The sequence below is a fragment of the Notothenia rossii genome (genome assembly GCF_949606895.1).
Source record: "Notothenia rossii genome assembly, chromosome: 3".
Taxonomy (NCBI): domain Eukaryota; kingdom Metazoa; phylum Chordata; class Actinopteri; order Perciformes; family Nototheniidae; genus Notothenia; species Notothenia rossii.
This window is the reverse complement of record NC_136901.1, coordinates 79,641,413-79,668,928: the sequence shown is the minus strand read 5'-3', so window position 1 is coordinate 79,668,928 and position 27,516 is coordinate 79,641,413. Positions and strand designations below refer to the sequence as shown.

General features: G+C 37.8%; 5 protein-coding genes across 8 annotated transcripts in view; 3 read left to right on the top strand and 2 right to left on the bottom strand.

Moving 5' to 3' along the window:
- The window catches only part of inppl1b (inositol polyphosphate phosphatase-like 1b), a 34,822-nt gene extending 30,348 nt beyond the window's left edge, over positions 1-4,474 (bottom strand). The window contains exon 1 of the mRNA XM_079667990.1: positions 4,342-4,474. The gene's annotated coding sequence lies outside the window, so the exon portion shown is untranslated. The remainder of the gene's footprint in view (positions 1-4,341) is intronic.
- Positions 2,807-6,598, top strand: arr3b (arrestin 3b, retinal (X-arrestin); the record flags this gene model as incomplete). Its single annotated transcript, XM_079671329.1, has 15 exons — positions 2,807-3,091; positions 3,836-3,866; positions 4,026-4,086; positions 4,187-4,231; positions 4,331-4,524; positions 4,685-4,744; positions 4,840-4,913; positions 5,040-5,175; positions 5,257-5,341; positions 5,527-5,599; positions 5,816-5,953; positions 6,076-6,153; positions 6,254-6,277; positions 6,381-6,430; positions 6,591-6,598. Exons 1-15 carry the CDS (start codon positions 2,943-2,945, stop codon positions 6,596-6,598), a joined length of 1,206 nt encoding a protein of 401 aa, XP_079527455.1. The 5' UTR covers positions 2,807-2,942.
- Positions 6,599-8,569: 1,971 nt separating this feature from the next.
- Positions 8,570-16,470, top strand: rab41 (RAB41, member RAS oncogene family). Of its 4 annotated transcripts, none has more exons than XM_079667994.1 (8): positions 8,570-8,759; positions 10,100-10,158; positions 10,508-10,561; positions 10,835-10,940; positions 11,868-11,979; positions 12,907-13,000; positions 13,757-13,823; positions 14,479-16,470. In XM_079667994.1, exons 1-8 carry the CDS (start codon positions 8,681-8,683, stop codon positions 14,541-14,543), a joined length of 636 nt encoding a protein of 211 aa, XP_079524120.1. In that variant the 5' UTR covers positions 8,570-8,680; the 3' UTR covers positions 14,544-16,470. The 4 variants fall into 4 exon arrangements, with proteins under 4 accessions (XP_079524120.1, XP_079524119.1, XP_079524118.1 ...); XM_079667993.1 differs by lacking the exon at positions 10,835-10,940 and adding an exon at positions 11,423-11,528 and having other exon boundaries at positions 8,572-8,759; XM_079667992.1 differs by lacking the exon at positions 12,907-13,000 and adding an exon at positions 12,418-12,511 and having other exon boundaries at positions 8,575-8,759.
- A 1,177-nt stretch (positions 16,471-17,647) lies between these two features.
- Positions 17,648-22,210, top strand: stard14 (START domain containing 14). Its single transcript, XM_079671953.1, has 6 exons — positions 17,648-18,065; positions 18,165-18,312; positions 18,828-18,931; positions 19,146-19,263; positions 19,361-19,413; positions 20,832-22,210. The coding sequence occupies exons 1-6, from the start codon at positions 17,913-17,915 to the stop codon at positions 21,036-21,038; spliced, it is 783 nt and encodes a 260-aa protein (XP_079528079.1). The 5' UTR covers positions 17,648-17,912; the 3' UTR covers positions 21,039-22,210.
- Positions 22,211-22,359: 149 nt separating this feature from the next.
- pdzd11 (PDZ domain containing 11) lies at positions 22,360-26,361 on the bottom strand. Its single transcript, XM_079671954.1, has 6 exons — positions 26,232-26,361; positions 25,360-25,467; positions 24,980-25,120; positions 24,783-24,881; positions 24,422-24,482; positions 22,360-23,750 (listed from the first exon to the last, which is right to left on the bottom strand). Exons 2-6 carry the CDS (start codon positions 25,450-25,452, stop codon positions 23,716-23,718), a joined length of 429 nt encoding a protein of 142 aa, XP_079528080.1. The 5' UTR covers positions 25,453-25,467; positions 26,232-26,361; the 3' UTR covers positions 22,360-23,715.
- Between the last annotated feature and the right edge of the window lie 1,155 nt (positions 26,362-27,516).

Sequence of the window (27,516 nt, the reverse complement as noted above, 5' to 3'; positions counted from 1 at the left end):
GAATGACTTTGTATACTGCAGGGTAGCTTGTGGATTTACTCCAGGTGTAACTAAAGTCTGATTTAAGACTTGATTATATTTCACATCATTAATCCACATCTGTAAAGTAACTAAAGGTATTAAATACATGTAGTGGAGTAAAAGTACACCATTTACCTCTGAACTGTAGTGGAGTAGAAGTACAAAGTAGCATCAAAGTCAAGTAAAGTACAAATATCTCAAAATTGTACTTAAGTACAGTACTTGAATAAGTGTACTTAGTAACTTCCCACATCTGAAATCAGATATGACTTCAAGTCATGTGATAATTTCTTAGTATTTGATCCTTCAAATTGGCCTCAGGAAATGCAAGGACTTCACAGTTTTGGCAACAAGTTTTGGAGAAAGCAAATCAGAGTCTTAAAAAGAGACAGGGAGGTGCACCTTCATCATCTAGCATGCAAGAAGTGTAAATAGAGAAATAGAGTGAAGGAGACAGGAGGACCACGCTTCGTGTGGGGTGAGTACCAAACGCTGTTTCCTGGTACTCATCTGAGTAAATCACTAAAAAAGAAATACTATATGACAGTAAAACAAGAATAGAGTTTAAAAGGGGAGTGATTTTTAAAATATCCATAAAGAAAAAGTAAATCTGTTTACAGTTCTGTTTCAAATGGATGTTGAGAGACGTATCCATAGATCTCTTAATTTTGCTCGCAAAGTGCACCAGATTGGTGCTTTTAACTTCAATATTTAAAACAAAATCTTCCCGGAGGAGCATGCCCCAGACCCCCCTAGAGGAGGTGAGGACCCCCCTAGAGGATGTTAGGTCCACTTACACAAAATAGCACTTCACCCCTGCTTACACCATGCTAAACCTGTGACTCCGAACAATAGCAACCACAAATAAATAAAAGTAGCATTGAAGGACATTATGGTTTTGTAATTGGAGTGACACTAGATGTAAAGCCCTGCTTGCTAAGTAGTAAGTCGGAGATGCCTTCGATTTCTGTGAACCTGCCTTGATCACAGATTGCACAGAGCTAAGTCGAGGTGCCATCTGTCCCTGCTACCATAACAACCAAAATCCAACTAATACCACTCTACTCGGGATAAGCTATAAGAAAGGAAATCCTTGAACATTCACACATGGTTTATTGACGAGACAACCCTTTGACCCCAGTGATGCTCAAATAGCATCTCAAAACTTAAAGCAAGTAACTTAAATAAGTATTTTACCAGTGAACCACTTGAATCAAGTCCTCAGAGACATCGAGAAATCCCCTCCAGTTATTCTATTAATATCAGTGGAAAACTACCATTATTTATAAATTAGGCTTTAATAAGAAGATTGTGCAAAATGTAAAGTATAATATTGTTCACATCCTGCAGAGTGACAATGTGTCCAACACATTGTCACTCCAAGACATTTGTTTACACTCATGTTTACACTCATGTCTGTCCCGCCCACACAACTGCATGTGTCTGAGCTTTTTCTCTTGAAGTAACAACACAACATTATTTTTACACACACTGTGCACCAAAACAGTAATGTTCTAATCAACTAATCTGACTTTCTGCCATCTTTTTCAGGCTGGATAAGCTGAGGGGAGGACTTCAAGGTTGGGAGGTCACAGTATAAAACCAAACTGCAGGTAGGGGCTGGCACTCATACACTTTACTCGGTGTTCGCTGACAGTGCAGGATTAAAGAAGGCAGCAGAGAAGACTCATTGACAGAACTGAACGGTAAGAGAGCTTTTTCTCTTGCTGACCAACAGCATATTAAAATACACATTGTAATGATGATAATAAACTTGCAGAGGAGCATCAGCATTTACTGAATTGTTTAAATGTTGGTAATTCATAGAAAAACACAAGCTTTAAACAATTAATCCAACTGACAGGAACAGCATGCTTGATGATGCCAAATTTGAGGAATATTATGTCTTTAAAAATATTTAGTGAAGTCAGAAAGGCACTCTTTCTACCACAGAAGAAATCTAGATGTATATGGCACAACAGTTATAGGTAATTGATAAACGTCATCAATATTCTTTATTATTAAATGAACTGGGATTAAAACGGTAAAAAGAGGAGGAGATATTCTTTCATCATGTTTAAAAAAAAGCTACAACATACTAAATATATTGATTAATACAAATCAAACAATGCTCCCAAAAGTGTCTTCATGTTTTTGGTCACTCAAAAGTATTTTCATCTTTTTTTATTTGCAGACCGGATCTATCAACATGTCAAAGTGAGTATATGAGTTTTGCCAGATTCAATTAAGAATTTACCGGCTATCACATTAGAGTTTAAAATGTCCCCTTGTGTTTTAATAAATGAATACATTTTGAAACTTGATTTATTCAATGAAAACAAGAGAGGCTCAGGATGCTGGGTCAAAGTAGAAAAGAATACTTGGCAGAGGCATGTAAAAAGAAGCTCTGTGACTCTTAAGGCCCAGATACACCGGCCAGTCACCTGAGAAGTCGCCGACGCCGACACCGACTGTTGCGTCGCCGGACTCTCCTGCGTATTTGCCGACTTCGCGCCCTGGAACACACCGCAAATCCGAGCCGAGCACGTATGAACTGCGTATGCGTGAGTGGCAATAACTCTCCTTACCAGCAGGCGACGGTAGTGTGTATTCATCATTCAAAAGAGGCAACAACCGGAACAACCGGAAGACAGAGAAGAAGAACAGACTCCGTGATATAAACAAACAACAAATAGCGTTTTTCTTTCCATTTTCACTCTCGTCCATTGAAAACCTGAACGAACAGGACCTCTATAAACCGATGAGGTGAAATAGCCGTCCGTGTGTGTTCCATCTTCCATTTTAAATCATTTGTTTACCTCCCTCACTTCCGTTAACGCTTCTCATGCACTGATTCGCTAGCTGAACAGCCAATCAGTGTTATCCCTTTGTCGGACTTCCGGTGGTGTTCCCGACGCAACATGTTGAATCGGCAAGAAAAGGCGTCAGGTCGGCAGAAAAGACCCGACGGTGCGGCGCACACCACTCCGAATAGGGCGTGTACACGCTCATGTTCGGCCCGACTCCCATTTACTGCCGATTTCGGGCCGGTGTATCTGGGCCTTTACAGGTTATGGGTAAATCCTGATTAAAGTGGATTGTGTCGATGTGATCCTTGAAAAGAGGTTTACGATACAAAAGTAAAGTTAAACAGGATTACTTGGGACACCTTGGAAGGAGGCCAACCCCACAAAGGATTACCTGCTTGTTTGTGGCTGTTTGCATGGAGCAAAGAGACTGCGCTTGCATGGTTAGGAAATAAATTGATCAAACAAATATTTGGGATATTAATTTTGAGTATTTCACATGTTTACAAGCAGTATTCAACACTAAATAGAGGAACATAGGATTAGTTTTCAGGAAAACGCCATTTCCATGAGTGTAGTCTAGGCCAAGTATAGAATTTATTTACACAAATCCAAACTGTGATTCACAATGGGATTGTTTTCATTTTGCATGTGTTACAAATAACAATGCATTGACTTATTAAAACACATTTCGTTTTATGTCCAGATTAGACTCGTGCCAGCAGGTGACTTTCTATCCTGAGCACTAATCCCTGAGCGGTGGGGAGGGAGGGGGGGTGGTGCTATCCTAATGGGGGATGGCAACTAAGAAGTCACAACACTATTGCCTGAAAATAACTAAATTATTGTAAAGCAATAAGCAACAAAAAATGGCATTACAAGGGGGACATTTGGACTTGATTCCTGAAGGTGTCATGGTTGTTTCTAAATGTATTAAATGAGCTGTAAATTAATGGTGTAAAATGTAAAGACTGATTCAATGTCTTTTCCATTCTTTCTCTATTTAGGGTATACAAGAAGACCAGCGGCAACGGAGATGTAAGTGGCCTCTATAATATAATCATTACAGGGAACCTCTTGGGCTTAGGGAGGAGTGCATTTTGTATGGAGTTATATTCCAAATCCAGAAATAAATTCCAAACTCTTGTAACCTTGGCAGAGGAGTAAGTGTTTTCCTCTTTTCTCGGTTTCCCTCAGATTGCCCTGTACTTGGGGAAAAGAGACTTTACGGACCATGTGGGCTCAGTGGATATAGTTGGTGCGGGGCTCAATTTCTGTTTGAAATTCCTGAAATGTGCCCACATACACTCTGTGGGTTTGTATAATCTAATGCTTTTGTTTTTTGCTCTCATTTGCAGATGGTGTTATTAAAGTGGACCCTGCTAATCTTAATGGCAAAAAAGGTATTTGGACCACTTTCTTTCATTTGCTGTTAATGATAAAGGTTAACCAGCATTTATGCAATCCAAAGACTACACTAAATATTTCCCTTTTCATTACAGTATTTGTCTACCTTGCTTGTGCCTTCCGCTATGGAAGTGAGGATTTGGATGTTATTGGGCTGTCCTTCAGGAGAGACATCTGGATCCAGCGTGTTCAGTTGTATCCTGCCACAGGTGGAAGCCCAACCCTGACACCAATGCAGGAATGCCTCATGAAGAAAGTTGGGGAACAAGGATATCCCTTCTCCTTCCAGGTAAAGAATCACAACACAATCAGTCACTATTTTTAGAGCATAACAACTCATTTCAGTCAAATATTAGAGTGATCGCCAACAGATCATTACTTTGCTTTTACTTTCTAGTAATCACATTTAAAACGGTATTTTTTCATGTGCTTTGTTTTATTTGTTGTAGATGCCAACAGATCTCCCCTGCTCAGTCTCCCTACAGCCTGGGCCAAATGATACAGGCAAGGTACTCCTACATTTTTATTATCCCTTTCATTCAATTTTATAAAGTACTTTGAATGTTGGACCAATAAATCATATGTGGGTTGTGTTGTTTTGTAGGCCTGTGGTGTGGACTTTGAGGTTAAAGCATATATTGCAGACAAAGCCGACCCTGCAGATGAACCAGCCAAGAAGTATGTATGCTCAGTCAAACCGTCAGCCCAATCATGTATTGCATTAAGCTTAAACTGCAGCAGAATAAAGGACATATAGAAAGGCTAACCCTGACTGTCTTTGTGTGTCTTTTTTTCTGTTCTTAGGGACACTTGTCGTCTGATGATTCGCAAAATACAATTTGCACCAATTAGCAACAAGCCCGGACCCAAGGCTGAAATATCCAAACAGTTTATGATGAGTGACAAACCTGTGAACCTGGAGGCCTCCCTTGAAAAAGAGGTACATCAAAGTCTACATACTATATTTCTGTTGTACTAAACTGTTGCTAAAATAATTAGACATAAATTATTATTTTTGCAGATTTATTACCATGGAGAAACAATCACTGTCAGTGTGAAAATCAACAACCAAACTAATAAGATTGTGAAGAAAATCCAAATCTCAGGTGAGCAGTGAGTAAAGGTCTAAAGCTTGATTGAATTGAAATCCGTAATTCTGTTTTTGTATGTAGATTGTAATTGAATAAAGATAGAAAAGATTATAAGGGTTAAAGTATGCATGTGTGTATTTATTGTATGTTCAAGAGATATTTTCATAGATCATTCTAATTAAGCTATTTTTTTCTTTTAGTTGAGCAGCTAACAAATGTGGTGCTCTACTCATCTGACACTTACACCAAGGCAGTGTCCACTGAGGAGTTTGGGTAAGGCTTTCACTTTATCTAGAGACTTTCTGCCTAATTATTCTTAAAACATATGCCATATAAAAGGTATATTTTCACATTCCAATTCCCTTATATTGAAGTAATAAAGCTACTAAAAAAGATGAGTCATTGTTACATTTCCCTATGTGTTGAAAAAAGGTTAATTAACACAAATAATATCAATTTGTAATTTATGTATTTCACTGCTATACACAGGGAGACAGTTGAATCCAATGGTACATTGGAGAAGTCCTTCCAAATAACCCCCCTGCTGGCCAACAGCGTTGAGAAGAGAGGTCTTTCAGTTGACGGACGGCTAAAAGACGGCGACACCAACTTAGCATCCACAACCCTGTGAGCCTAGTTCTCTCGTCAAAGGGCTTACAGTGAGCCCAGGAGAGGGTTTCATCCTCTTATTGTGTCTTAGACCAAATCCTCAAGCTCTGAAAGGTAAAATTATTTCTGTCTTCTCGCAGGAGTCAAGGAGAAAAGGAAATTCAGGGAATCCTCGTCTCCTACAAAGTCAAAGTCAACCTAATGGTGGCTGGCGGAGGGTAAGTTTTAACAGCATAGAAAATATTAGCGGAGAATACTTTTACATTTAGTGTCAAATTGTGCAGACTAAAATGTTCTTCTTATTATTTCTCACAAAAGCCTGCTTGGTGGACTTACAGGAAGGTAAATATTGACCACCCATCACCTTTGGTCAAGTGTTATTACGTTGAATAATACATAATTAACTATTCTGTATATTTTTTCATAATAAAACCTTTCTTTTCAGCGATGTCACAGTGGAGCTTCCTCTGACTCTGATGTCCCCCAAACCCGCAGGTGAGTGCATTGATTTTTCACTTTATTGCAATTTTATTTTGCTTCCTGAGACACTTCAAACATTAAAACAAATATAGAAAATATGAATTTATTAACATGTTTTATTTAATTCCCTTCCCTTTCATCCTTAAACCGCTTATCATTGGTGTATTCTGAGCAGAAGTGTAAGTATAAAACAGTCTTTAAGAAAAACATGCATTCGGCTGTGTTTTTTAGTTTGTGACATGTTGCTTATACTTTTCTCCTGTGTGTTTGTTTTTTTCCTAACCACAGCACTTTGGAATAAAAACCTATTTAGTTCAGGTGAGGTAACCACTGATATAGTATGTTTACGTCAATGTATTTTAACTTCTTCCACGGCTGCAATGCATGTATTTTCTAATAATAAATACCTTGTTCCATCTTTCATGTGAAAGATGAGCAATTGCAAAGTTAAGGTTATGAGGACTTCGGAAAGAAGCTAAATGTGATGGCCCTTTATTGAATTTGACCTTTTAACTTTAAATTTGTATTAAAAATGACATTAATAAACATTAATATTACCATTTTATTGTAGTGTTGGACTCACAGAATCGGTTGTTATGTTTCATGCCAACAGGGCCGACATCTCAATCGAAGCCATGGAGGCTTGAGATGACCATCGAAGGAAAATCACCTCTGACAAAAACTCAGAACACAAAGGAACTCAGTACCAGTAAAAAAAGCACAAAGTGTCATTAAGTCACTAAATGTTCTTATTTCACATGTTCATATACAGTTGTATTAGGCATCATCGTGAGAGCACCACAAGAGTTCAACTCTATGGGATATTTACATGAATTCCATTAAAGCAATAATTAGATACAATAATATTTTCTTGTGTAAGGAAATGAACATTAGAGTAGACTCTTCTTTCTGTGTGTTAAGATTGACAACCCTTCAATTAATGTTTATTGCGTTGTGTGTGAAATTACCAAAATATTCCTACTTGTGTCATTCTCTATTGGTCAAGAAAAGGAAATAAAAACATTGTTTCACCAGTTATTGGATTATGTTTGTTTATTTTTGCTACAAACGTTTATGTTAATAACTATAATTTACTTTTGAAACTATAAACCTTCCTATATAAACCAATAACTTGATAAAATGCCAACATTCGTATGATTAATCTATTTAGTTTCTATATTGAGATAATTTATATATTTTTACTTTTATGTTAAACGCTTATATTTCCTTTGTGACTCAAATGAACAGCCACACATTTCTTTGTAAATAGTTGATATAATGCCCTGCTCTGGATCATATAGTTAATATATATATATATAATTTTAAACCATTGAGAGTATTTTTATTTATGTTCTTCTTCATTTTCTTTATGCCTTTATTTAAACAAGTTTTTTTTGTAAATGTCAGCTTTATCAGAGTAATCTACCTGTAGGTCTAATGTCAGTAAATGTTCACCACTTGTTTCCAGCACAAATATATTAAAAAATATTCAACAAAACACATTTACTCAAGTAGGCTACTGCACTCGAGTACAATTTTGAGAGACTAGTACTTTATTATTATTTTACATTTGTTTGCTGCTTTGTAGTTCTACCCCACTAAAATTACGATGTACAAAGTGTACTTATACTCCACCACATTTATTTAATACCTTTAGTTAATTTACATATTTTGATTAATGATGTGAAATGTGAAAAACACCCTGCAGTATACAAAGCAGTTAAAACTGGATGCACCTTTACCAGCTTTGATAAACACATTAATCCATCATGATAGAATCAAAACATATCATATATTACTCTGAAATTGGCACATTTGCATATTGAGTACTTTCACTTTTGGTACTTTAAGTATATTTTGATGCTAATACTTATGCTAATAAGTAACTACTGTATACTTAATACTAATACTTGAGTAACATTTTGAATCCAGGACTTCTAAATGTTACAGAGTATTCCTACACTATGGTACTTCTACTTCTCCTTAAGTACAATATCTGAGTACTTCTCCCTACTCTGAAAATACTTAGGAATAATAAAAGAAATAGCAATGTATCCCAATGAAATTGTGGACATTTACGCTTTACTTTACCATTTCTGTTGTCTGTCAGAAGTTGCCTCTTGGTTGCGCTATTTCACTTCTGAACGTGTAAGAAAACAATAGCCCTGGCTAGTGCAGGATAGATACACACTACTTGCCTCTCCGGTCTAGACATCACATCATTAGCATCAAGTCAGCTAGTTAGCTGTTTATTTTCTGTACAAAATGTCAACTACGACCGGCGGCGGAGAGTTTGGCAACCCTCTACGAAAGTTCAAGCTCGTCTTTCTGGGCGAACAGAGTGGTAAGCAAGTCACGGAGTACTTGTACCAAGTCTTCATTTGGTCTGATGTGAGGAATATGTTGTGGAGATGTGGCTAGCATTAGCATAGCTAGCCGCCTAGCATCCCAGCTCGAATCGCTGCTGGCCAGCAGGATAAACTTATCCCACGGTCAATAACGGCCAGTGATGATACAGAACGAAATATTAACAGTTCGCTTTGAACAACGTGTTAAAGAGAGTGTAGGATCAAAAATATATAATTGTCAATTTTCACACCCGTGATGATGTCATTGCATAGCTAGCTAACGTTACATCTGTAAGCTAGGCAAACATTTCGCTTTTAACGATAAATGCTTTCTATAAATAGAGTTACCCTTTCATAACATCAATATGTCGGACTTATTTAGTTGATGGTATGTTGTTTGACAAAAGCAGTGGTCCTTACTATGGTCGTTAGTGCAATGGGATCAGCATCCTCCTACTGTAGCTAATCGTAGCTGGCTAACTACTTTTAGCTAACAGTTAGCTGTCCTAGTATGAAATTCATTATCACTAGTGGAAGCTAATACCTTATTTAACTTCTTAATAAAAACACAATTGTTGCTTTCAATATTGTGGTGGGAATATTTAATTTCAAATATGAGGCCACCTCATACACGTCAAGGGAATTAAGTGAATCCGTATCTGTCAGTGTAGCTTTTCAACTCTTTACCGCTAGCTGTTAGCTTCCTACGGGAGCACCTTGCAGAGCCACGTCGGCCAGTGTGGCTCCAGACCAGTCGGCCTTCTCACATACCGTTTAACGTCGGTTTTTAGACACTCATTCGGACATTTTATAACGTGGTTGTATTTTAGGGATGATTGTCTCAAACAACAGTGACATAACGTTACTGTTTATCTAGAATATTACAAGTCAAGCTATTTTTATTTCCCAAAATGTTGTGGCTCCACCCATATTGCCAGCTCAGCGTGTGGGTTCAGCAGTCCACATTGCATCAATGATGATGACACTTTAATTCATTTCAATTCAGATAGCTTTATTGGCATGACGATAATGTATTTAATGCATAGTATTGCCGAAGGCTTACAATTACGATATCTATACATAAATATACATTTGGAATGTACTGTTATGTTCATAAACATTTTGAAGAAAAGCAGAATAACATGTTTTCTTTACATGAAAAACAATATACCTTTGACAAAAAAAACACAGAACAATAGAAAAAGTGAAGAGGAGTTGTGCAGGATAATGCTGATGGTAAATTCATATAATACAGAAGAAAATACTTTTGGCTTGTAGAATGTGGTCTTTCATTACCAGGAACAAGTCTGAACGTGTCTGTTTCTTTGATTTACAGTTGGGAAGACCTCTCTCATCACACGGTTTATGTATGACAGTTTCGACAACACTTATCAGGTAATAACGCATGTTCATACAATATGATGCCAATTAAGTTTAACAAGACACAGATGTAATGGTTAAAATTGTGTTTATTTTTAATATATGTAATAATAATTTATACTATTATTTTAATAAGCCAGGGCCCTTTCATGATCTTCCAGGTATTTGCTAGTGTGTATGATGAATTATTTATGATCTATACAGAGCCATATTAATGTTTTAGTGTCAAAATGTTCTGAAAAATATCTTTAGGCTTATATAATATTCAATATACAATGAGGTCATTATGACATTTTATATGGATGTTATGCATTGTCAAGTGCTCTCTCCATAACCATGTTTTTATGCATTGATTGTCTTACAGGCAACTATTGGCATTGACTTTTTGTCAAAAACCATGTACCTAGAAGATCGCACGGTAAGTCCTGCATATTTTATTGTTTACTATTCATCATTCCCATTGACATAGATTAAAACGCATGCACTCAGTGTTTAATAGCCACCATTTCATTCCCATTCACCAGTTCACATTGTTTTCACATTACCTTAGATGTAACCATTTATTTCTTTGTTAGACGTTTGATCATGTTTTTAGACTCCATCGTTATTTGAAGTTTTTGTTCTCCTTCCATCCCCTGGCTGGGTCATGAAATGCTCCCCCTTCCCACATTCATTTCACGGCTGGCCACAGATTCGGCTGCAGCTCTGGGATACAGCCGGACAGGAGCGTTTCCGCAGCCTCATCCCCAGTTACATCCGCGACTCAGCCGCCGCTGTGGTGGTTTATGACATAGCGAGTAGGTATCATGGGCTTGCCTCACCTCCTTGTCCTTCGCTTAGTATGTGGAAGGGCAACAACAAAAAAAGAGCATTTAGTAGCTTGGCAAACCCCACTGGACAGCAGGATATTGGAGACTGTTTTTATCACAAAGCATTTCTCCAGCAGTGTCCAGGGGGGTCTGTGCTTTGTAAATGTTACATATGATGGAAGGAGTAAGGGAATATCTCTTCTGATGTCACCTCATTGGCAGAGATCCTCTGAAGCCGCCCTCAATTCTAAATCGCCAGGGCCTATTTTAACATGTCTTAACAGCATAATAATGCTGGTCATCTCTGACCCTTCTGAATGATTCTCCCCATTCCTCCAATAAAAAGGCCATTTTCATCTCTGCTACTTGGCTTGCAGTTCCTTTATGACTGTCCTATTCTCCACTTTCTTGTTCTGCCTTTCCCCTCTTTATCTCCTTGTCCTTTTCTTCTCTTCCGTTCCAATCCTCAGGTCCGACTCCAGCTTTGGGACACTGCTGGACAGGAGCGTTTTCGTAGCCTAATTCCCAGCTACATCCGTGACTCTACCATTGCCGTGGTTGTTTATGACATCACCAGTGAGTCAGGGCTGTACTCTAACCTTTCTGTAGGGCTCTAGAGCAGTTGGAAGGAAGCTATTTTTTTTTTGCATAGTTCCTACTTTATGTACTTCTGCTTATAACCTCCTGTATTTCTCTAAGTATATTTTCCTTTTTCAAGCTTTTCTTAATATTACTCTTTCTGACTAACACTTTTCTACAAGCTTTAATTACACAAGATGCTCTTCCTTTTTAATGAAAAGTATTAGTGCTTATGCAATCTTTTAACTATAGCTAGTATATCAAATATTTGATGTCTTTAGGGGCTACATGATGTGATGTTTGCTGTAATTTTGTGTGGGGGTTTTTCATCCACAGATCTGAATTCATTCCAGCAAACCTCAAAGTGGATTGATGATGTTAGAACAGAGAGAGGAAGTGATGTCATTATCATGCTTGTTGGGAACAAAACAGACTTGGCGGATAAAAGGTACATGGTTGTGTGAGATGTGTGAATGATTGTAATGATTTTATTATCCTAGTTACAATACTTAATAAATAGAATGCATTTTTATAATTTGATTACATTAGAAAAAGCTTAGCATGAAGTGTTAAAGTATAGTTTATACTGCCAAAGCCTGGATTCCCACCTTCTACCCTTCATTGCATCTCATCCAACTTTTACTTTTATCATCCCATGGCATTTGACATACCCCAGCCCTTTTTCTGAGTGATTTTAGTGACTATTATCATGTATTTTTTTATTTCTAATGTTTTGATCATATTTCTTTCTTTTTCTTTGACTTCTGTGTCCCCTTTCCTGCTCTGTTCTCTCCATGTCATTTTGATTTTTTTGTTTTGTTTGTGTTTCCCTCAACACCACACTTCACACCACTCCCCCCCCCCTCCCTCCCCGGGACCATGGCAGGCAAGTTTCTGTTGAGGCGGCAGAGAGGAAAGCTCGTGAGCTCAATGTGATGTACATAGAGACCAGTGCCAAGGCTGGCTATAACGTCAAACAGGTTGGTGTCCAGTAAAGCAGTCGTAATACTGACAGTAGTCCTGATGGTTTTTAGGTTAGGGAGGCCAACCTGAAGCTTCTGGGATGTACAACTCCTCCCATGTATTCACTAAATGGATCAGAGTGCGACTGTTGAGTGAATGAGTGGTTTCCCTTGCTGCTTCATCTTTACTCAGCACAGCAGCTTCCCTCCCTTCGTCTTCCTCTCTGTCCGTCTGTGTTATAACTAAACTAACCTCTCTCTTTTTCCACCCCCAAAAAACAAGATTCTGTGTTGAGCTCTCTTTGTTTCTCTCTCTCCATCTCTTCACTCTCCCTCTGGCCTGTCCTCTTTGCGATGTTTCTTTCCATGTCTGTCTGTTCGTCCATCTCCCATCTCTGCTTCTACCTGAGCAGACAGATCACCACGGAGGAGGGTGAGCAGAGAGCAAAGGAACTGAATGTCATGTTCATTGAAACCAGCGCAAAGACTGGCTACAATGTCAAACAGGTAGAGATTCTGCTGTCTCGAGGTAGTTGAGCTAATTCTGCCCTCAAAGTCTCTTAACTCCTTCTGTCTCCTTTTCCCCCCCTCTCTTGGCTCATCGTGACATGTCTTGGTATTCTTACTGTGTCGGTTGTGTTTCCCCCCCCCACAGGCATTGCTTGTAGATGTTTCTGCACAAGTTTACTGCTACTCTGTTTTTCTCAAGTACTTTTTGTCCTATTCACTATAACTTCTGCAGCTTCAAAGTGTTTCTGTGACTGTAATGGGTTTGCTCAGTGGAGGAGGCTAGCACGGCAACCTTCACTTTGATCCTTTTCTCGCAAATCAGCAAAATCACATTTAGTATTCCTGCTTAAGCTGCTTCTTGTGTTTGCCTGTTATTCAATTAAATACATATATTTATGAGTGATTTCTTACAACTTGGATCAATTTCTCTGTCTACTTTGAATTGCCCATGTGACAGTAGGGGTGGGTGATGACTAAATATAGTGAGTCAATGTAAATCTGTCCATTCAGAGAGTCACATTGCCGAGGTAGATACTCCTCAATATCGCTTGTTGTGGCCATTGTTGGAACTGATTTTAAAAAGCTAGATATTCCTGTGTGGTTTTAGAAGAAAAAAAACGATATTATAATAGACATCAATGTCAATTTAATAACATGCAGATTGTTACCAAATCACTCACCCCTATGTGCCAACAGTTTACTTTAGCTGCACCTTTTTTATGTGTTTAATCGTTACTTGTTTCTGTTTTATAGCTGTTCCGCCGCGTTGCTGCTGCACTGCCTGGGATGGACAGCACACCAGAGAAAAGCAAAGAGGACAGTATCCTTTTTAAAGATGCTATCAACCGAAATTATTTTAATACTACTGTCAAGTTATTATTGCCATGGCTTGAATCCTGTAAAAATAGAATCAGAATTCCTATATCAGTCCCACAGTGGGGACATTTACTGTGTTACAGCCAAAGTGGCATAGCAGGTAAAAAAGGCGAGCAATAATGAAAAAGAAATACACAAATGATTTATAAAATGAAGACAAATATACATAACCATGGCTGACAAATTTGTGACAGCAATTTAAAAAATCAGAATAGAGTTCATTGCCTGGTAAGTTTAGACATGCAAGGTATTTGCTTTGGTATTTTTAAGAAACTATTTAGCATTAAAAAAGAAAGCCAACTATTTACACCAAATATAAATATACAAATAACCTTAAAAGCTAAAAAGTTAAAACACTTAGGACAATGAATATTTGGCAAACTACAGTGTATTATGTTAGTGGAGTGCTGTGCATTACATAAATGTCATATTAAAGTATTTAGACCTTATACCATTAAAAAATATATGTTTTACATAAGAAGCTTGAAGTTCACTCTGCAGAAAAAAAGAGAACTTCCACTGAAGCAATAGCAGCCAGATAGCGCACTGAAATAAAATGTGCAAATCCATGACGATGTTACTTAACCAATTCCTCTCAGTGATCGACATCAAACTGGAGAAACAGCCAGAGATGACTGTCACCGAGAGCAGCTGCTCATGCTAGTACACCTCACCCCCCCACTGCCTGTCTCCTCCCCACCAACAGCTTGTCTCTCAGTGGCCACGCTCTCCACCCTTGGCACACTGCCATTGGGTTGGAAGACCTGTCTTTTTTTCCCTTTTCAACTCAGTGACTTTTCAGAGTAACAGTGTGGATGTGCATTACTGTATTCAAACAGATTATGTGGTGGGGAAAGATGGTTTCCAATATAACATTAAGGAATAAGTTAAACGATATGTTAAAATTGTCATCCAGTTGCATGGCATTATATAGCATTGCAGACTGACATAGCTAACTGCTAACATGAATTATCGCACAGTTGGGAATCTTAGTGCTGTTACTCTTGTCATTGTTGTAAAGTTAAACTGCTTGGGATTATTTAAAGTGGCTTTGCAAGGTTGAGTTCTCAGCCCATTGTATTTTACTTTTTTTTCAATTTTAAATGGAGAGTTTGTACTCTACTGTTCTGTCTCTCAGATAACTGATTATTTCTTGACTTTGTCTTATTTTGAGGAAGTAGAGACAGGATCTTACCAGTAAATTAACATCATTGCTAACTGCCATGTTACTACATTTGGCTCATATGGACCCTTTTCATTGAGGAGGGTCAATGGATCATTTATTAGGTATAATAATACCGAACACATCTGTAGGCCTGAACTGCCAAATACAACAGTGTGTTAGGAGATCAAATTCACATCATTTGAGACCTGATCTAAAACAGTGCAAAAGGGGTGTGTGACCAAACAATGAGGTAGTATATTATCAAAGGGAAACCTCCCAGAGTTTACTAAAATGGCTGAAGCTATGTCTGCATTAAAACTATAGCAACTCTTTTTCCAATGTTGTTGAATTAGCTGTGCACATATTAACATATCTAAGGAGGAGTTTATGTTATTAGATACCCCTAATGTAGGAAATAAAAAAAGGTCAGTGTTTAGTTTATCCACTCCGATAAAAAGATGTCACTTTGGGCGCTAGGACGTTCCCACCATCTCATCGATCATTTGTGTTGTGTTGATTACACTATTGCAAGAACATGCAGCATGCTCACCATGCAGGATTTATATGGATAAGAACACAGATGCCTTGCTTGTTTGTTCACCAACGTTGTGCACTGAATCAAGCCACAATATTGTAAAATACATAAGAAGCCTGCTGACTGGTTCATGGCTTCATTAGTTGTTTTGTAGAGCTGGAAGATAAAAGTTTGTCCTCAGATGCAGCAAACGCTTACTAACACCCTTTCTGTAAAAAGTGCAGAGAAATTAGTCTCAGTATCCTTTGCTGTAATGCTATTGCCTGTGGCGGACTCTTGGTTTTATGTGTTTATTTATTTTGTTACTTTGACATACAGATAACATTGTATGCTTGACCAAAAGTACAGATGCTGACACGCATGTTGAGATTTTATTTATTGTTTGCGTGTCTGCCGGGACTCCACCTTGGGGCGACACTTGGGTGCAGCAACGTTTTTTCTTGTCACACTGCTATAAATTGCTTTTTTGCAGTGTGTAGTCAGTAGCTTGGTTTACAGTCACAGGTCAAGACTGTCTCGAGATACACACACGCAAATATGTGTAACACAAACCAACTAACTAGCCATAGCACAATAAAGACACTGGTCGTTTGCTGTAGCTTGTTTTGAAATATCAACGTTTTAAATGGATTTAAAAATGTAAGTATATAATTTCATCAAACAACCATTTTAACATTAGCAGCTCTTCTATTACTTGTCACTGACTAAATACTCAGCTTTGTGCCATTCTGAATTGTGTCTGTCCATTTGAAATATGCTGTCTACTCGTGTTTAGCATCGTTTGTGTGAATAATGTACTATTACTATCTGATGTATAAAAAGGAGAGTTAATTAAACACAAGTGTAGGCCTATCACATGGAATAAAATAAAGATATTTCACCAAAATGTAACACCTGTCATCTCTTTCTTTAATGAATCACATTCATAATTCTCTATTTTCAACTGCTCTGGATAAACCAACACACTTGTTCTGTACATGCTTTCTATGAGCGATAATATTCTGCGCTTCAGTTGAATGTGAGAAACCTGTTGCATTGGTGTGTGTGTGTGTGTGTGTGTGTGTGTGTTGTCAAAGTGACTGAAACTACTTGTTAGGTAATACTTCAGAGGCTTGCAATGTTACAACAAAGGTGTGTCCAAGTATGAACATTCTAGATGTACATCTTTAGTTTAAAAGCTATTGGAGGAATGTGAATAGAAACTGAACGTATAATCTGACTTTACGTAAATCTTATTGCCAATGTTCAAACATAACGAAAATATTTTCTAAATCTACACTTTAATACAAATACATCAAACATGTTTTTGTATTATAATTGGATGATATAGGCTGGAATGTATTGCAAATAGTAGTTTCAATAAAGCGGCCATTTATCTAGAAATACCCAAGAAAGATTTCAGAATCAGAAATGCTTATTTGATCCCTGAGGGGGGACTTAGGTTATTATACAATAAATAGAGAAGTTATTGGAACAAGCATGTAAAAATATGTGCATTATTCTACAATGTATAACAATCTGAAATGAATCTAGATAAGAAATGTGTAATAATAACATATTACCAACAATATATAACAGCGTAAATAATAATATGGAAAAATGTATATGATAATGAACAATATATGACAAAGAATATAAAAGTACAAGTACAGTATACAAAAATGCATGTTTAATAGTAATGTTAAAGAAGTTTGAGGAACTAAATATTGAAAATATATTAAAGCTAAAAGTAGGCACGAGGATAAGTTCAAGCTTGATTAATTTATTATTTTTTTAACCTTTTTGGTTGGTGTTCGTTTATTGTTTAACATTTATAGTCGTGATGGTAGGCCTACTCATCAACACTGAGCAATTCTCACCAACCCACTCCCCTGAGCAGCCCAGTGTTCAGCCCACTTGCTATGTAGCCTGTCTTCACACTTTCTGACAATAAAAACACAACACTGCTCTTTTTATATTCATATTTTAATTGGTATCAACTTTGACCTACATTAGCTCTATAATATTATAAAAGTGAATTAGTCTAAAGCGGGACTTCTTTTGTTTTCCTTTACGCTACCTGCGTAACACACCTGTCTTCAGGAAGTGCTGTGACGTCTGCGGGAGGTGGTTGAAGGTATGACTCAGGAATTCAACTCTGAAAAATCCTGCTCGACTTGAAGAGCGATCAGCTCGTATATAATAATCGTGTCGCCAAAGGCTAAGAGCCACAGCAGACTTAAACCTACTCACGAGTCGACTGGGTCCAACACATTGGACCGAGCAGGTGTCACATTCATTCTAAGGAAGTGGTTTTTTTAAGCGAAAAAGTTTTATCACAAAGATACTCAAAGATGTCTATTTTACCTGATGAGGCGGTGTTTGATGACTTTAAAAAGCAGTGTCTGTCTACGGACAATTGGGCCAACAAGTACGATAAGGAGGGGATACAAGTGTGGGTCGAAACGTCTACTTCCCAAAAAAAGAATCCTGTTCACAAAATCAAGGTAAGTTCAATATCCACCAACTTTAGAAGTCACTTTGGGATGTGTGCTAAATTGACAGCGGTTTATTTGTATAACACTTTAATGTAATGTCTGTTTCAGTGTAAAATGACAATGAAAGATGTATCAGCAGCCACAATGTACGACGTCCTTCACGATAGCCAGTACCGTAAGAAGTGGGACCCCGCCATGTTGGACACATTTGACATTGCCCGGCTCTCTACTAATGCCGATGTGGGATATTACTCATGTGAGGACTCCTTTCTATTCAGTCTTTTACCGTCTCTGTTTAAAACGTGATGCACCACAAACCTGTTAGTCCACAGCTCAGGCCTGACTCAGTTTCAACTGTTGTTCATTGAAATTACACACACACTGAAAAGGGAAAGTGCATAATAAGAGTTTGATTTTTATGTAAAAAGTGTGCTATATTAAGGCATGATATAAAATCGGAACTGATTCATATTTGTTTTTATTTGTATTTATGTTTTATAAAAGTGCAGCACACTCTAGATGCAATATGCACCATAATGAACATTCTTTTCCCATGAGCAAGATAGGATTATATTTAAATAGCCAAGTGCATTGTTACACCATCTCCTTTTAACTTGCATTTATATTAACATGTTTCTTCTGAAGCCCTCAGGGATGCACAATGAGCACCCTCTTGTTTCAGCTGTGTATTTATTGTCATAACAAGGGCTTGTTGTGTAGTTTAATGAAGGGAGACATAATGACTAGATTTGTATGTCTATTTTTCTGCAGGGCTGTGTCCAAAGCCCATAAAGAACAGAGATGTGGTGAGCCTGCGTTCCTGGAAGGTGACCGAGGAAGAGTACATCATCGTTAACTTCTCAGTCAAACATCCGGTATGCCACCTACTCCACACATTCCCAACATGCCTTTTGACATAGTGTTCTGTGTGCATTGATTTTCTTCTTCTACACACACCTAACTGAGGTGATAGTGTCACATGTCAACATTGCATAACTTTACCAACATCGTGAAAGTGGAGTTTGTAGTTAAAACTGGATAGTTGTAGTTTTTCTAAATTCTCTGCAAACTGTTTTGATTTAATTACAGAAATACCCTTCTCGCAGTGACCTTGTGAGGGCCATTTCCGTCCTCACAGGATATTTCATCAAGCCCATTGGACCAAACAGCTGCACTTTCATATACCTTTCACAAGCTGACCCCAAAGGTAAGACCGACACTAACGACAACACTATTTTTGCAAATGGCGGATTCTTGCCAAACATTTTTAGAGCTGTATTTAAATGTTGATCTCTTATCTCCAGGTTCTCTTCCAAAGTGGGTTGGAAACCAAGCTTCTAAAGTTCTCGCTCCCAGGGTAAGTAATGCAACGTCAGCAAGTTTTACTTTTAGTCAACAGCAGCCGAGGAGGTGCTAAGGTCAATAAATACAAGTGTATCAGTATATGGGCGTGTGTCCACAAGACAATTTTTTCCAAAGGTGTGTGTGTGTGTGTGTGTGTGTGTGTGTGTGTGTGTGTGTGTGTGTGTGTGTGTGTGTGTGTGTGTGTGTGTGTGTGTGTGTGTGTGTGTGTGTGTGTGTGTGTGTGTGTGTGTGTGTGTGTGTGTGTGTGTGTGTGTGTGTGTGTGTGTGTGTGTGTGTGTGTGTGTGTGTGTGTGTGTGTGTGTGTGTGTGTGTGTGTGTGTGTGTGTGTGTGTGTGTGTGTGTGTGTGTGTGTGTGTGTGTGTGTGTGTGTGTGTGTGTGTGTGTGTGTGTGTGTGTGTGTGTGTTCCGTCTTAAAAGACAATGGTAACCATAGAAACCCATTTTGAGTGCCTGCTCTGGTAAGGCTGCTGACAAAGGAGTATCTCAGCTCGAGTTGTTGCTCTCTCTCGGCAGAACTCGTTCCCCAGGTTTCGTATCCTCCGCCATTTGAAACTATTTAGACCAAACTGTATCAACGTGTGTGTTAGGAGTTGCCATTGACCTTTTTTACTGAGTAACAGTGATTTATAAAGACAAAACTATTAAAAGGCAATGACGCATACATTTGGCCAAGTAGTTCCAACATGCCAAATTAGAATGAAAATAATGTAGTCCTTAATTATAGATGCCTTTCCATGTCTTTAGAGGAGTATAAAATCAAGAGAAGAAACAAGAGTTAAATATCAAAAGGACCTGTTTAGTCATTTAAAAGATCATACTATTTTTGAAAGGCTTTGGTTATTCAATAAGGGATAGCAAGTGCATTCAAGCAGGTCGAAAGGGTTTTTGAAAGTAGCTGTTGGGACTGGTGGGGTCAGGAAAAGTGCTTGCCTAAATCTCAGAGACTGGAGTATTGTTGCAAACAGTTTTCTCATTGTTTAATATTGTAATGATTCATCGACTATGCATGTTTTCTTTAGTTGTTGCATTTGACTTTTATGTAGATTGTCAGAGCTGTAAATATTTTCTGTAGCTGCTTCCCACCTAATCTGTTACTGTGTTTTCTGACCGGCTTTATTTACATTACACGTTACTTGTTAGACGCTTTTATCCAAAGCGACTTACATACTCAATACTGTGGGCAATCCCTACAGTAGCAATTTGGGGTCTTGCCCAGGGACACAACAACATGCTGACTGCAGTGGGGTTGGAACTTGTGACCCCCTGATCCGAACACCAACGCACTAACCCACTGCGCCACACGCCTCGTTTATCTTCAGCTTTGTTGACTGAGAATGAAGGTGTGGTATGACCCACATTCAGACCTCACCCCTCTGACAATGGTATTCTCTCTTTGCCAACTCCTTGCAGGTGATGAGGAGTGTACACGAGGCGGGACAGAACTACCAACAGTGGAAAGGGCAGAACTCTCCGGCCCAGAAGCCCTGGTTGTACCCGGAGCAGAACGTCCTGCCCATGATGGACCCGGGCGAGCTGTCCATACAGAGAGCAGACTCGCTAGAAAACGTGGACGAGAGTTCAAAGATCTCCACTCAGGAGTGCGACGACAGCAGTTAAACCATATCTAAGTGATGTGAGGAAGGGTGCTCGAAGAGGGTGAGACCGGAGGACAGACTGTGTGTATATACTGACAACTTTAATAAGACTTGGGACCTCCCACTCTCTTTGAAGTCGCCCTTAGGCTCACAAATATTGATATGGTTTTCCAAACGCCACGTGCCTTTTGGGATGAGCATAAAGTGTTTACAGATTTCTTACCAGGCAGAAGTGAAATTGCCATTCACCTCGTTCTACGTTGATCCAAGCTAAACATCTCGCCAGTGTTTTAAGCAAACTAGAGTTTTAAGAACTATATTTTTACATTGTAAATGATTTGCGGTGTGAGGGTTTTAAATGTATCAAAGTTACAGCACTGCATTTACAATAGGTTCTCTGTCAGCTGTTTTTTTAAAGCTATTTAAATAAAGCTATGAAGTGTGGTTCTCCACTTTGCCTTTACAAGTGACTGGGAACGGAAATAAGATGAGTTACTGTAAGTGATGAAAATAGAGTGATGGGAAATAATTATTTTTCTTTATTGTATATCAGATCAAAATTAAGAGCCTGATGGTTACTTTTATTTAGTTTATTCCCATTGAGGCTGGTTGCAGATCACAGTATGAGCTCAGCATAAAACCTTTGAAGGTGAAGGGTTCAGGGTTGCACAGCTCTGGGCGTCAACCTGTTATCTGTTTTCCAGAAACACAATGTTATCTAGCCAAATGCAAACGAAAAGACACTTATTAAATGTGAAAATTGTATTTAATAACCATTAGTTCATTTTATTTAGACATGATTAGTGACGCTGCGTTTATATCATTCATGTGTAACAAGAAGACTGTTTGAAGGTTTGTTGTATTTGTTCTCTTTTACCATCAAAGGTTTATGCAATGTCATTCTTTGTTAAACAGACCCAAGTATGCATTGGCAATCTGTTACAGTTGATGTAAAATGTTCATACCAAGTTAGCATTTTGTCAGTTGACTAACACTGAAAGACTGGAAATGTTTTGTTTTATGTATTCTTGAAGTTTTTTTTGTGCACTCAGAAGTCATCGTGATGTAGTAAACATGCTGGAATGAAGCCCTGCAAGCTGAGCTAGCTCTTTCTTCAGAGGATATTTGATGGAGTGTTACATGGACTTGACTATTTTATCAAATAAACCTAACAAGGTTACCGTGCTATGATAACCACTGCCATTCACTGAATTCCCGTAAGGTTACAATTGAGTCTCAAGAGAAACCATCCTCCATAGTAGAACAAGTTTAGCCGCTTGAACCAGAGCAAACCGGTCCTTTTCTAGCCGGTTCAGGCTCTCCAAGTAAAAACACAAGGCTACAAGGGTTCAAAACGTTTTATTACATTTACCATGTCAAAGTAGTGCTGGAAACTAAGATCATCAGATGGAAAACCAAAAGCTAATCCTATAGTGAAAAGTATTAGTGTACAAAGAGTTGAGATGCAACAGGCAGGTATAGCATACAAACTAATGTACTAAATGTTTACAAGCATGCCGGAGAAACATCCAGAGGTATTCAACTGAAATGTCTGGAGATTTCATTTACACCCTTATCTTATCTCTGCTGATGTTACTGATAAGCACTTCTACAAAAACATAGTACAACATGATAAAAGTACCTGACAGTCTTCTGTCTGTTGTTATGATGTATAATTATACATCATAACAACATTATACACTAGTTTACAGTTCATACATTAAATAATTGCAATATTGTTTAGCCCAAAGCAGGTTATGAAATACCCATAATGCATGAAATTACGAAAAAAGAGCAAGTAAAGTTGGGTCCCCAATAGAAGTCACAGAAATACATATATACACATCTTAATATTTCATTACTCAACTTTGTTAAATATAAAAAAAACTGGATTAACAGGATATTCACAGTGATATTCAGATCAGTGATATTTACCAGAAGTCTTGCACTATCATTTGCTCTTACAACACGTAAGGCCCTGCTGTCTTTGTTCCATTATGTGTCAGTGCATACTCAAATCCAAGTTATGTAATTTTCTAGATCTACACTCAGTTTTCCAGTGAGAAACATGATGCTGACTGAGCATGACATTATTTTGAAAGCTCCACAAAGCTAGTTTGAGTGATTCTTACAATATGGCTTAAACAAAAACACCTTTCATGAAGACACTTATCAGCAACTTTATGTATAGGACTGCAATAGTTTTAGCTATCTGTCCATGCTAAAGCAACTGAGTGTATATGCATTTCTACCTTATACAAGCGTGACCAATGCAAATGTGTTCAGTAAACACAAATACTACTCTGTACTTGATTAAGAGGTATGTAAAAAGCTACAGTAAAAAAACACCTGATTATATGGATGGAGGAGAAAGATAATCAAACTATGCATGGTCTATAAATGTTATGCTTGACCGGAAAACATTATACATAATTTATTATGTGAAATGTTGGTTGAACTAAAACTTGCTTCACTTCCTGTGAACACACCCTGATGGAATGAGAATCATCCTGGATCACAGTAGATGAGGCAGCAGGTATGGAGGGGAGGGAGGAAACAGAGTAGATGCTGTCCTTACAGTGAGGACTGTGAGTGAGGGAGTTAGTCATACATCTTGACGCTGAGACAGCCAGAGTCTGTGGGAGGAGGGTAGTGACGTGTGGTGACGCAACTGTACAACTCTCTCTCTTTACTGCCACCTAATGTACAGTCCTCTCCTTCTGCCTTTGGTAGTCTAGTAATAGGAGAACACACAGAGAAAAATGTTATAACACTTAAAGGGGATGCCATTATATCATTTCCTTCCAGTATAATATAATCCAGTTATTTCAAAACCAGTTTTTTTTGTTTGTGAATATACACAGCGAGATCAGCCAGTTAGAAATCACAGCTAAAGTATGAAGGAGGTACTAATCGTGCCAACAAGCTTCAAATTCTTGAGGTTTAATCCTAGAGCTACGTAGTCTATGAAAGCAATTCTAACTTTTTCTTAAGGCCTATAACAAACTGCATACTTCACTTGAGCACACTATGGGTCTAATAAAAGCAAATCATGTTATGCATTTAAAATGGATTGGAATCTGCCCAAAAGTAATCAACTTCAGCTTTACTTTTCTCAATGTTAACTTCAGACAACAAACTTTCAAATCCATTCTCTCTGCCTCCCCTTTTCAACACGGTATCTTGAATAGAAGAACTCTGGCCCACAAAATATCTTTAACCTATGTGCCAATATCTCATTGGAAAAAATGTTTACATTCGCCCCAAAACAACAAACAATAAATTCAAGAGATATGATTACTAACTAAGCAACTAACTACTGACTTAAAAAGGAAAAGGTATGACATATGTCAAATCTTGAGTATGGAGAGCACCTATGATATGATTTAGTAGAGTAAGACTTACTGTAAGGAAAGAAGCGAACCCTCATCAGTATCTCTCGCGCAGTCTTCAGAATCTCTACAGCCTGAAGAGGAAACAGAAATTAACTTGATGCAATATACTAAAAGGGCTTTTTCCTAGAAAGAAAACAGCTGGGGAAACATGATGACAACAATACAACATGGGCCCAATCTATTGAAGCATTTTATTATTCTAAATAGTTACATGTTTTAATGAGAACATGAAATATTTAACTGGCACAAAAGGTCTTCGAACAGGCTTACACTCCAGTAAGGGAGTATCAGATATGGTGTAATGGTAATAAAAATAACACGTTGATTAAAATGTGTTTGGATCTCAGCATGAAAATAGAGCTCTGACTTACTCTTGAGTGCTCTATGTCTTGGAAATCCACCTCATTCACAGACAGAACCTGGTCTCCCTCTTGCAGTCCTGCTCTGTGGGCATCTGAGTCTGGGACCACCTGCCAATAAAAACACAGACATCCAAACTCACAATGTGGATACAATTAGACCGCGGAACAACAATTAATATTGCCAATCAAATCCATATAACACACACCTTGGAAATGAAGATGCCAAGCTGTGAGGCCTTGCCCCCTCGGATGTTGAAGCCCAGCTGTGCTCCGGGAGGTTTCTTTAATACGACAGTACGAGGCAGGAACTGGGTGAGCTCATTGTTGTAGTCAGGGTGTTGAACCCGCTGAAAATAAACAAAGAAAAAGAAAAGCGCATAGTATGTATGCGAGCCTGATTCTTCACATGTGGGTTACAGATTGTAACACACGGAATACTTAAATGAAGTGGGGACTTTATACTCTGACAAAGACTAAAATATACAGTTCAAATCTTTAGAAAAAAGGGCCCTAGAGTTCATGTTTCCCTGTCAAAGTTAGAGATGGATTAAAGCAGAAAGTGAGGTTTTATTGATTTGTGTCTTACCTCCTGTGTGGGTATCCATGCTGGTGGGTTTTCATAAGAAGGCAGGAATACCACAGGGAGCTGGTAGTCATCATAAGGAATTTTCTGATCCATTGTTTATAAAAGCACCTAAATACAGAAGAAAAAACATTGTTATGAAGAAGAGTTCCTTAAGATTTAGAGAACTTATTGAGTCTATATTATAGATGTTCTTATTTGCTACAACACATTTGTCAATTCAGAAGTTATAGTCTTAAAACAGTTCACACGTGAAAAACTAAAAAGTTGGTTTAGTTTAGAAGGTTTGAATAGATATGTTCCTATAAATCGGGGTTAGATTTGTTTCCCACGGTCATAGTTTGACCAAATATGCACAATCAACAGTATTTGGTTAAACAAATGTAATGTAGGGTTTTTCTATGACATAAATATATTTGCTATGGACACGTCTGCGGTACTAAGTGGACCGCAGTGTCGTTAAGCGTGTGTGAAATGTTCTGTATTACTTTAACATTATGTGAATATGTTAACTACAGCTGAGATCAAAACGCACCCAGCTAGTTACGAAGCTCTACTGAAAAAGCAGTTTCAAACCACAGAAATTATGCTGAAATTATACACATGCTGAAATGTATTTAAGTTCTGCTGTACTTATCGGTAGATATCAATGACATTATGTAAAGGGTGCTTTAGCTGACAGAAAATCATTTTACATTGCAATTTACAAACGAGATAGCTACAGTTAGCTTACAAGCTAACTTTGAAACGAGCCTACTCTGCTCTGTTGAACGCATCATCCATAACATTCACTGTTGTTATCATTTGAACTATAACTAGTAATATAGTGTATACAAAATGCAGAATGACAGTCAAAAAATGACAAAGTATCTTACCTGCTAGACTGAAGGCTAGCAACCGGCTAGCAACAGCAACAAGCCTTTTTTGTTGTTGCATTAAACAATTACTGGTATTCTGTGGTACAGCGCCACCTGCTGGTGTGGAGGGGTCACGGCAGTTTGAGAACATACAATTATGCATATTTTATTTTGTGTATATTGTGCATTAATTTGTATATCAATAACATTTTACATCTGGTCAATTGAAAAAAGTTAATGACATTATACTTCTGGGTAATAATGGCAATAAATCTCGTTGGAACTTATAATAATAGATCATGATTACTGATGTTGATTCATAACATGAATGTGAAGTAAGTGTTTGGAGTTCATTTCTACCACTGCGTTAGATAAAAACATTTAGCTATTTTTGTGATGAAGAAAACTGAATGCATGTTTTGTTACCAGAAAATAAAAAAATGTATCATTGATTTAAAATGTTCCATTCTCTTCTCACCTTGCTAATTCCCAGGCTACTGTAAATTAATTGCAATATATTTTAACGCAGGACAGTGAGTGTTTCATTTCTTTGGTGTCCTAACACAAATTACTAATTTCACTTGGATTTGACATGATGGCCAGGCAAGGACTGGCAAATTGATTTATATAGCACCTTTCAATTTAAGGCAATTCAAAGTTCTTTACAAAAATGAAGAAGCATAATGATATAGTGTGGCGGAATTACATCATAAAATGACATTCAAAAATAATGTTTGAAAAGAGAAGACAACAAAATATAAATAAAACAAGCGAATGTAAAATAATACAGGTATAAAGTACAATAATAAAGATTACAGTGCAGTGTAATACATAAATAGTTATTTGATAGTACATATATGTGACTCCTTCATTGAAGAATTTGTCTGCAAGGTCGTCAGCAAAAATATTTATGAGCATAAAGTGAAACATGTTAGAGCACCACTTTAGTCCAAGTCAATTTGAATCTTGTTTAGAAAGTTTGACTTCAAACTGTTTATTTTGATCGTCACAAAGACAGGGATAAAATTGCCAAAATTGAAATGTTTTTTGTTTCACAGCAACCATTGAACATTCAACTTCTTCAGATACGTTTATGCAGCTTTCCTCATATAATCACACAATTGTAATATCTGACGCGAATCTTAGATTATTATTTGACGCAATCTCATTTAAACAATTTTTCATCATCAGCTGACAACAGAATACAGCTCAGGTTCTAAGTTGAGTGTGATTTGGCAGGCATGATCACATAATAGCCTAATATGCCTACTTACATGTAATTTAATTACATCTTTGTTGCATC

Coding starts and splice junctions, on each gene's coding strand:
- stard14 (XM_079671953.1), top strand. CDS start 17,913: ATGTCTATTTTACCTGATGAGGCGGTGTTTGATGACTTTAAAAAGCAG. Junction 18,932..19,145: donor ACTTCTCAGTCAAACATCCG/GTATGCCACCTA, acceptor ATTTAATTACAG/AAATACCCTTCTCGCAGTGA. Junction 19,414..20,831: donor CTAAAGTTCTCGCTCCCAGG/GTAAGTAATGCA, acceptor AACTCCTTGCAG/GTGATGAGGAGTGTACACGA.
- pdzd11 (XM_079671954.1), bottom strand. CDS start 25,452: ATGGATCAGAAAATTCCTTATGATGACTACCAGCTCCCTGTGGTATTC. Junction 25,121..25,359: donor CATGGATACCCACACAGGAG/GTAAGACACAAA, acceptor GTTTATTTTCAG/CGGGTTCAACACCCTGACTA. Junction 24,882..24,979: donor TTGGCATCTTCATTTCCAAG/GTGTGTGTTATA, acceptor TTTTATTGGCAG/GTGGTCCCAGACTCAGATGC.
- rab41 (XM_079667994.1), top strand. CDS start 8,681: ATGTCAACTACGACCGGCGGCGGAGAGTTTGGCAACCCTCTACGAAAG. Junction 10,941..11,867: donor GGTGGTTTATGACATAGCGA/GTAGGTATCATG, acceptor TTTCATCCACAG/ATCTGAATTCATTCCAGCAA. Junction 13,001..13,756: donor CTGGCTACAATGTCAAACAG/GTAGAGATTCTG, acceptor TCTGTTTTATAG/CTGTTCCGCCGCGTTGCTGC.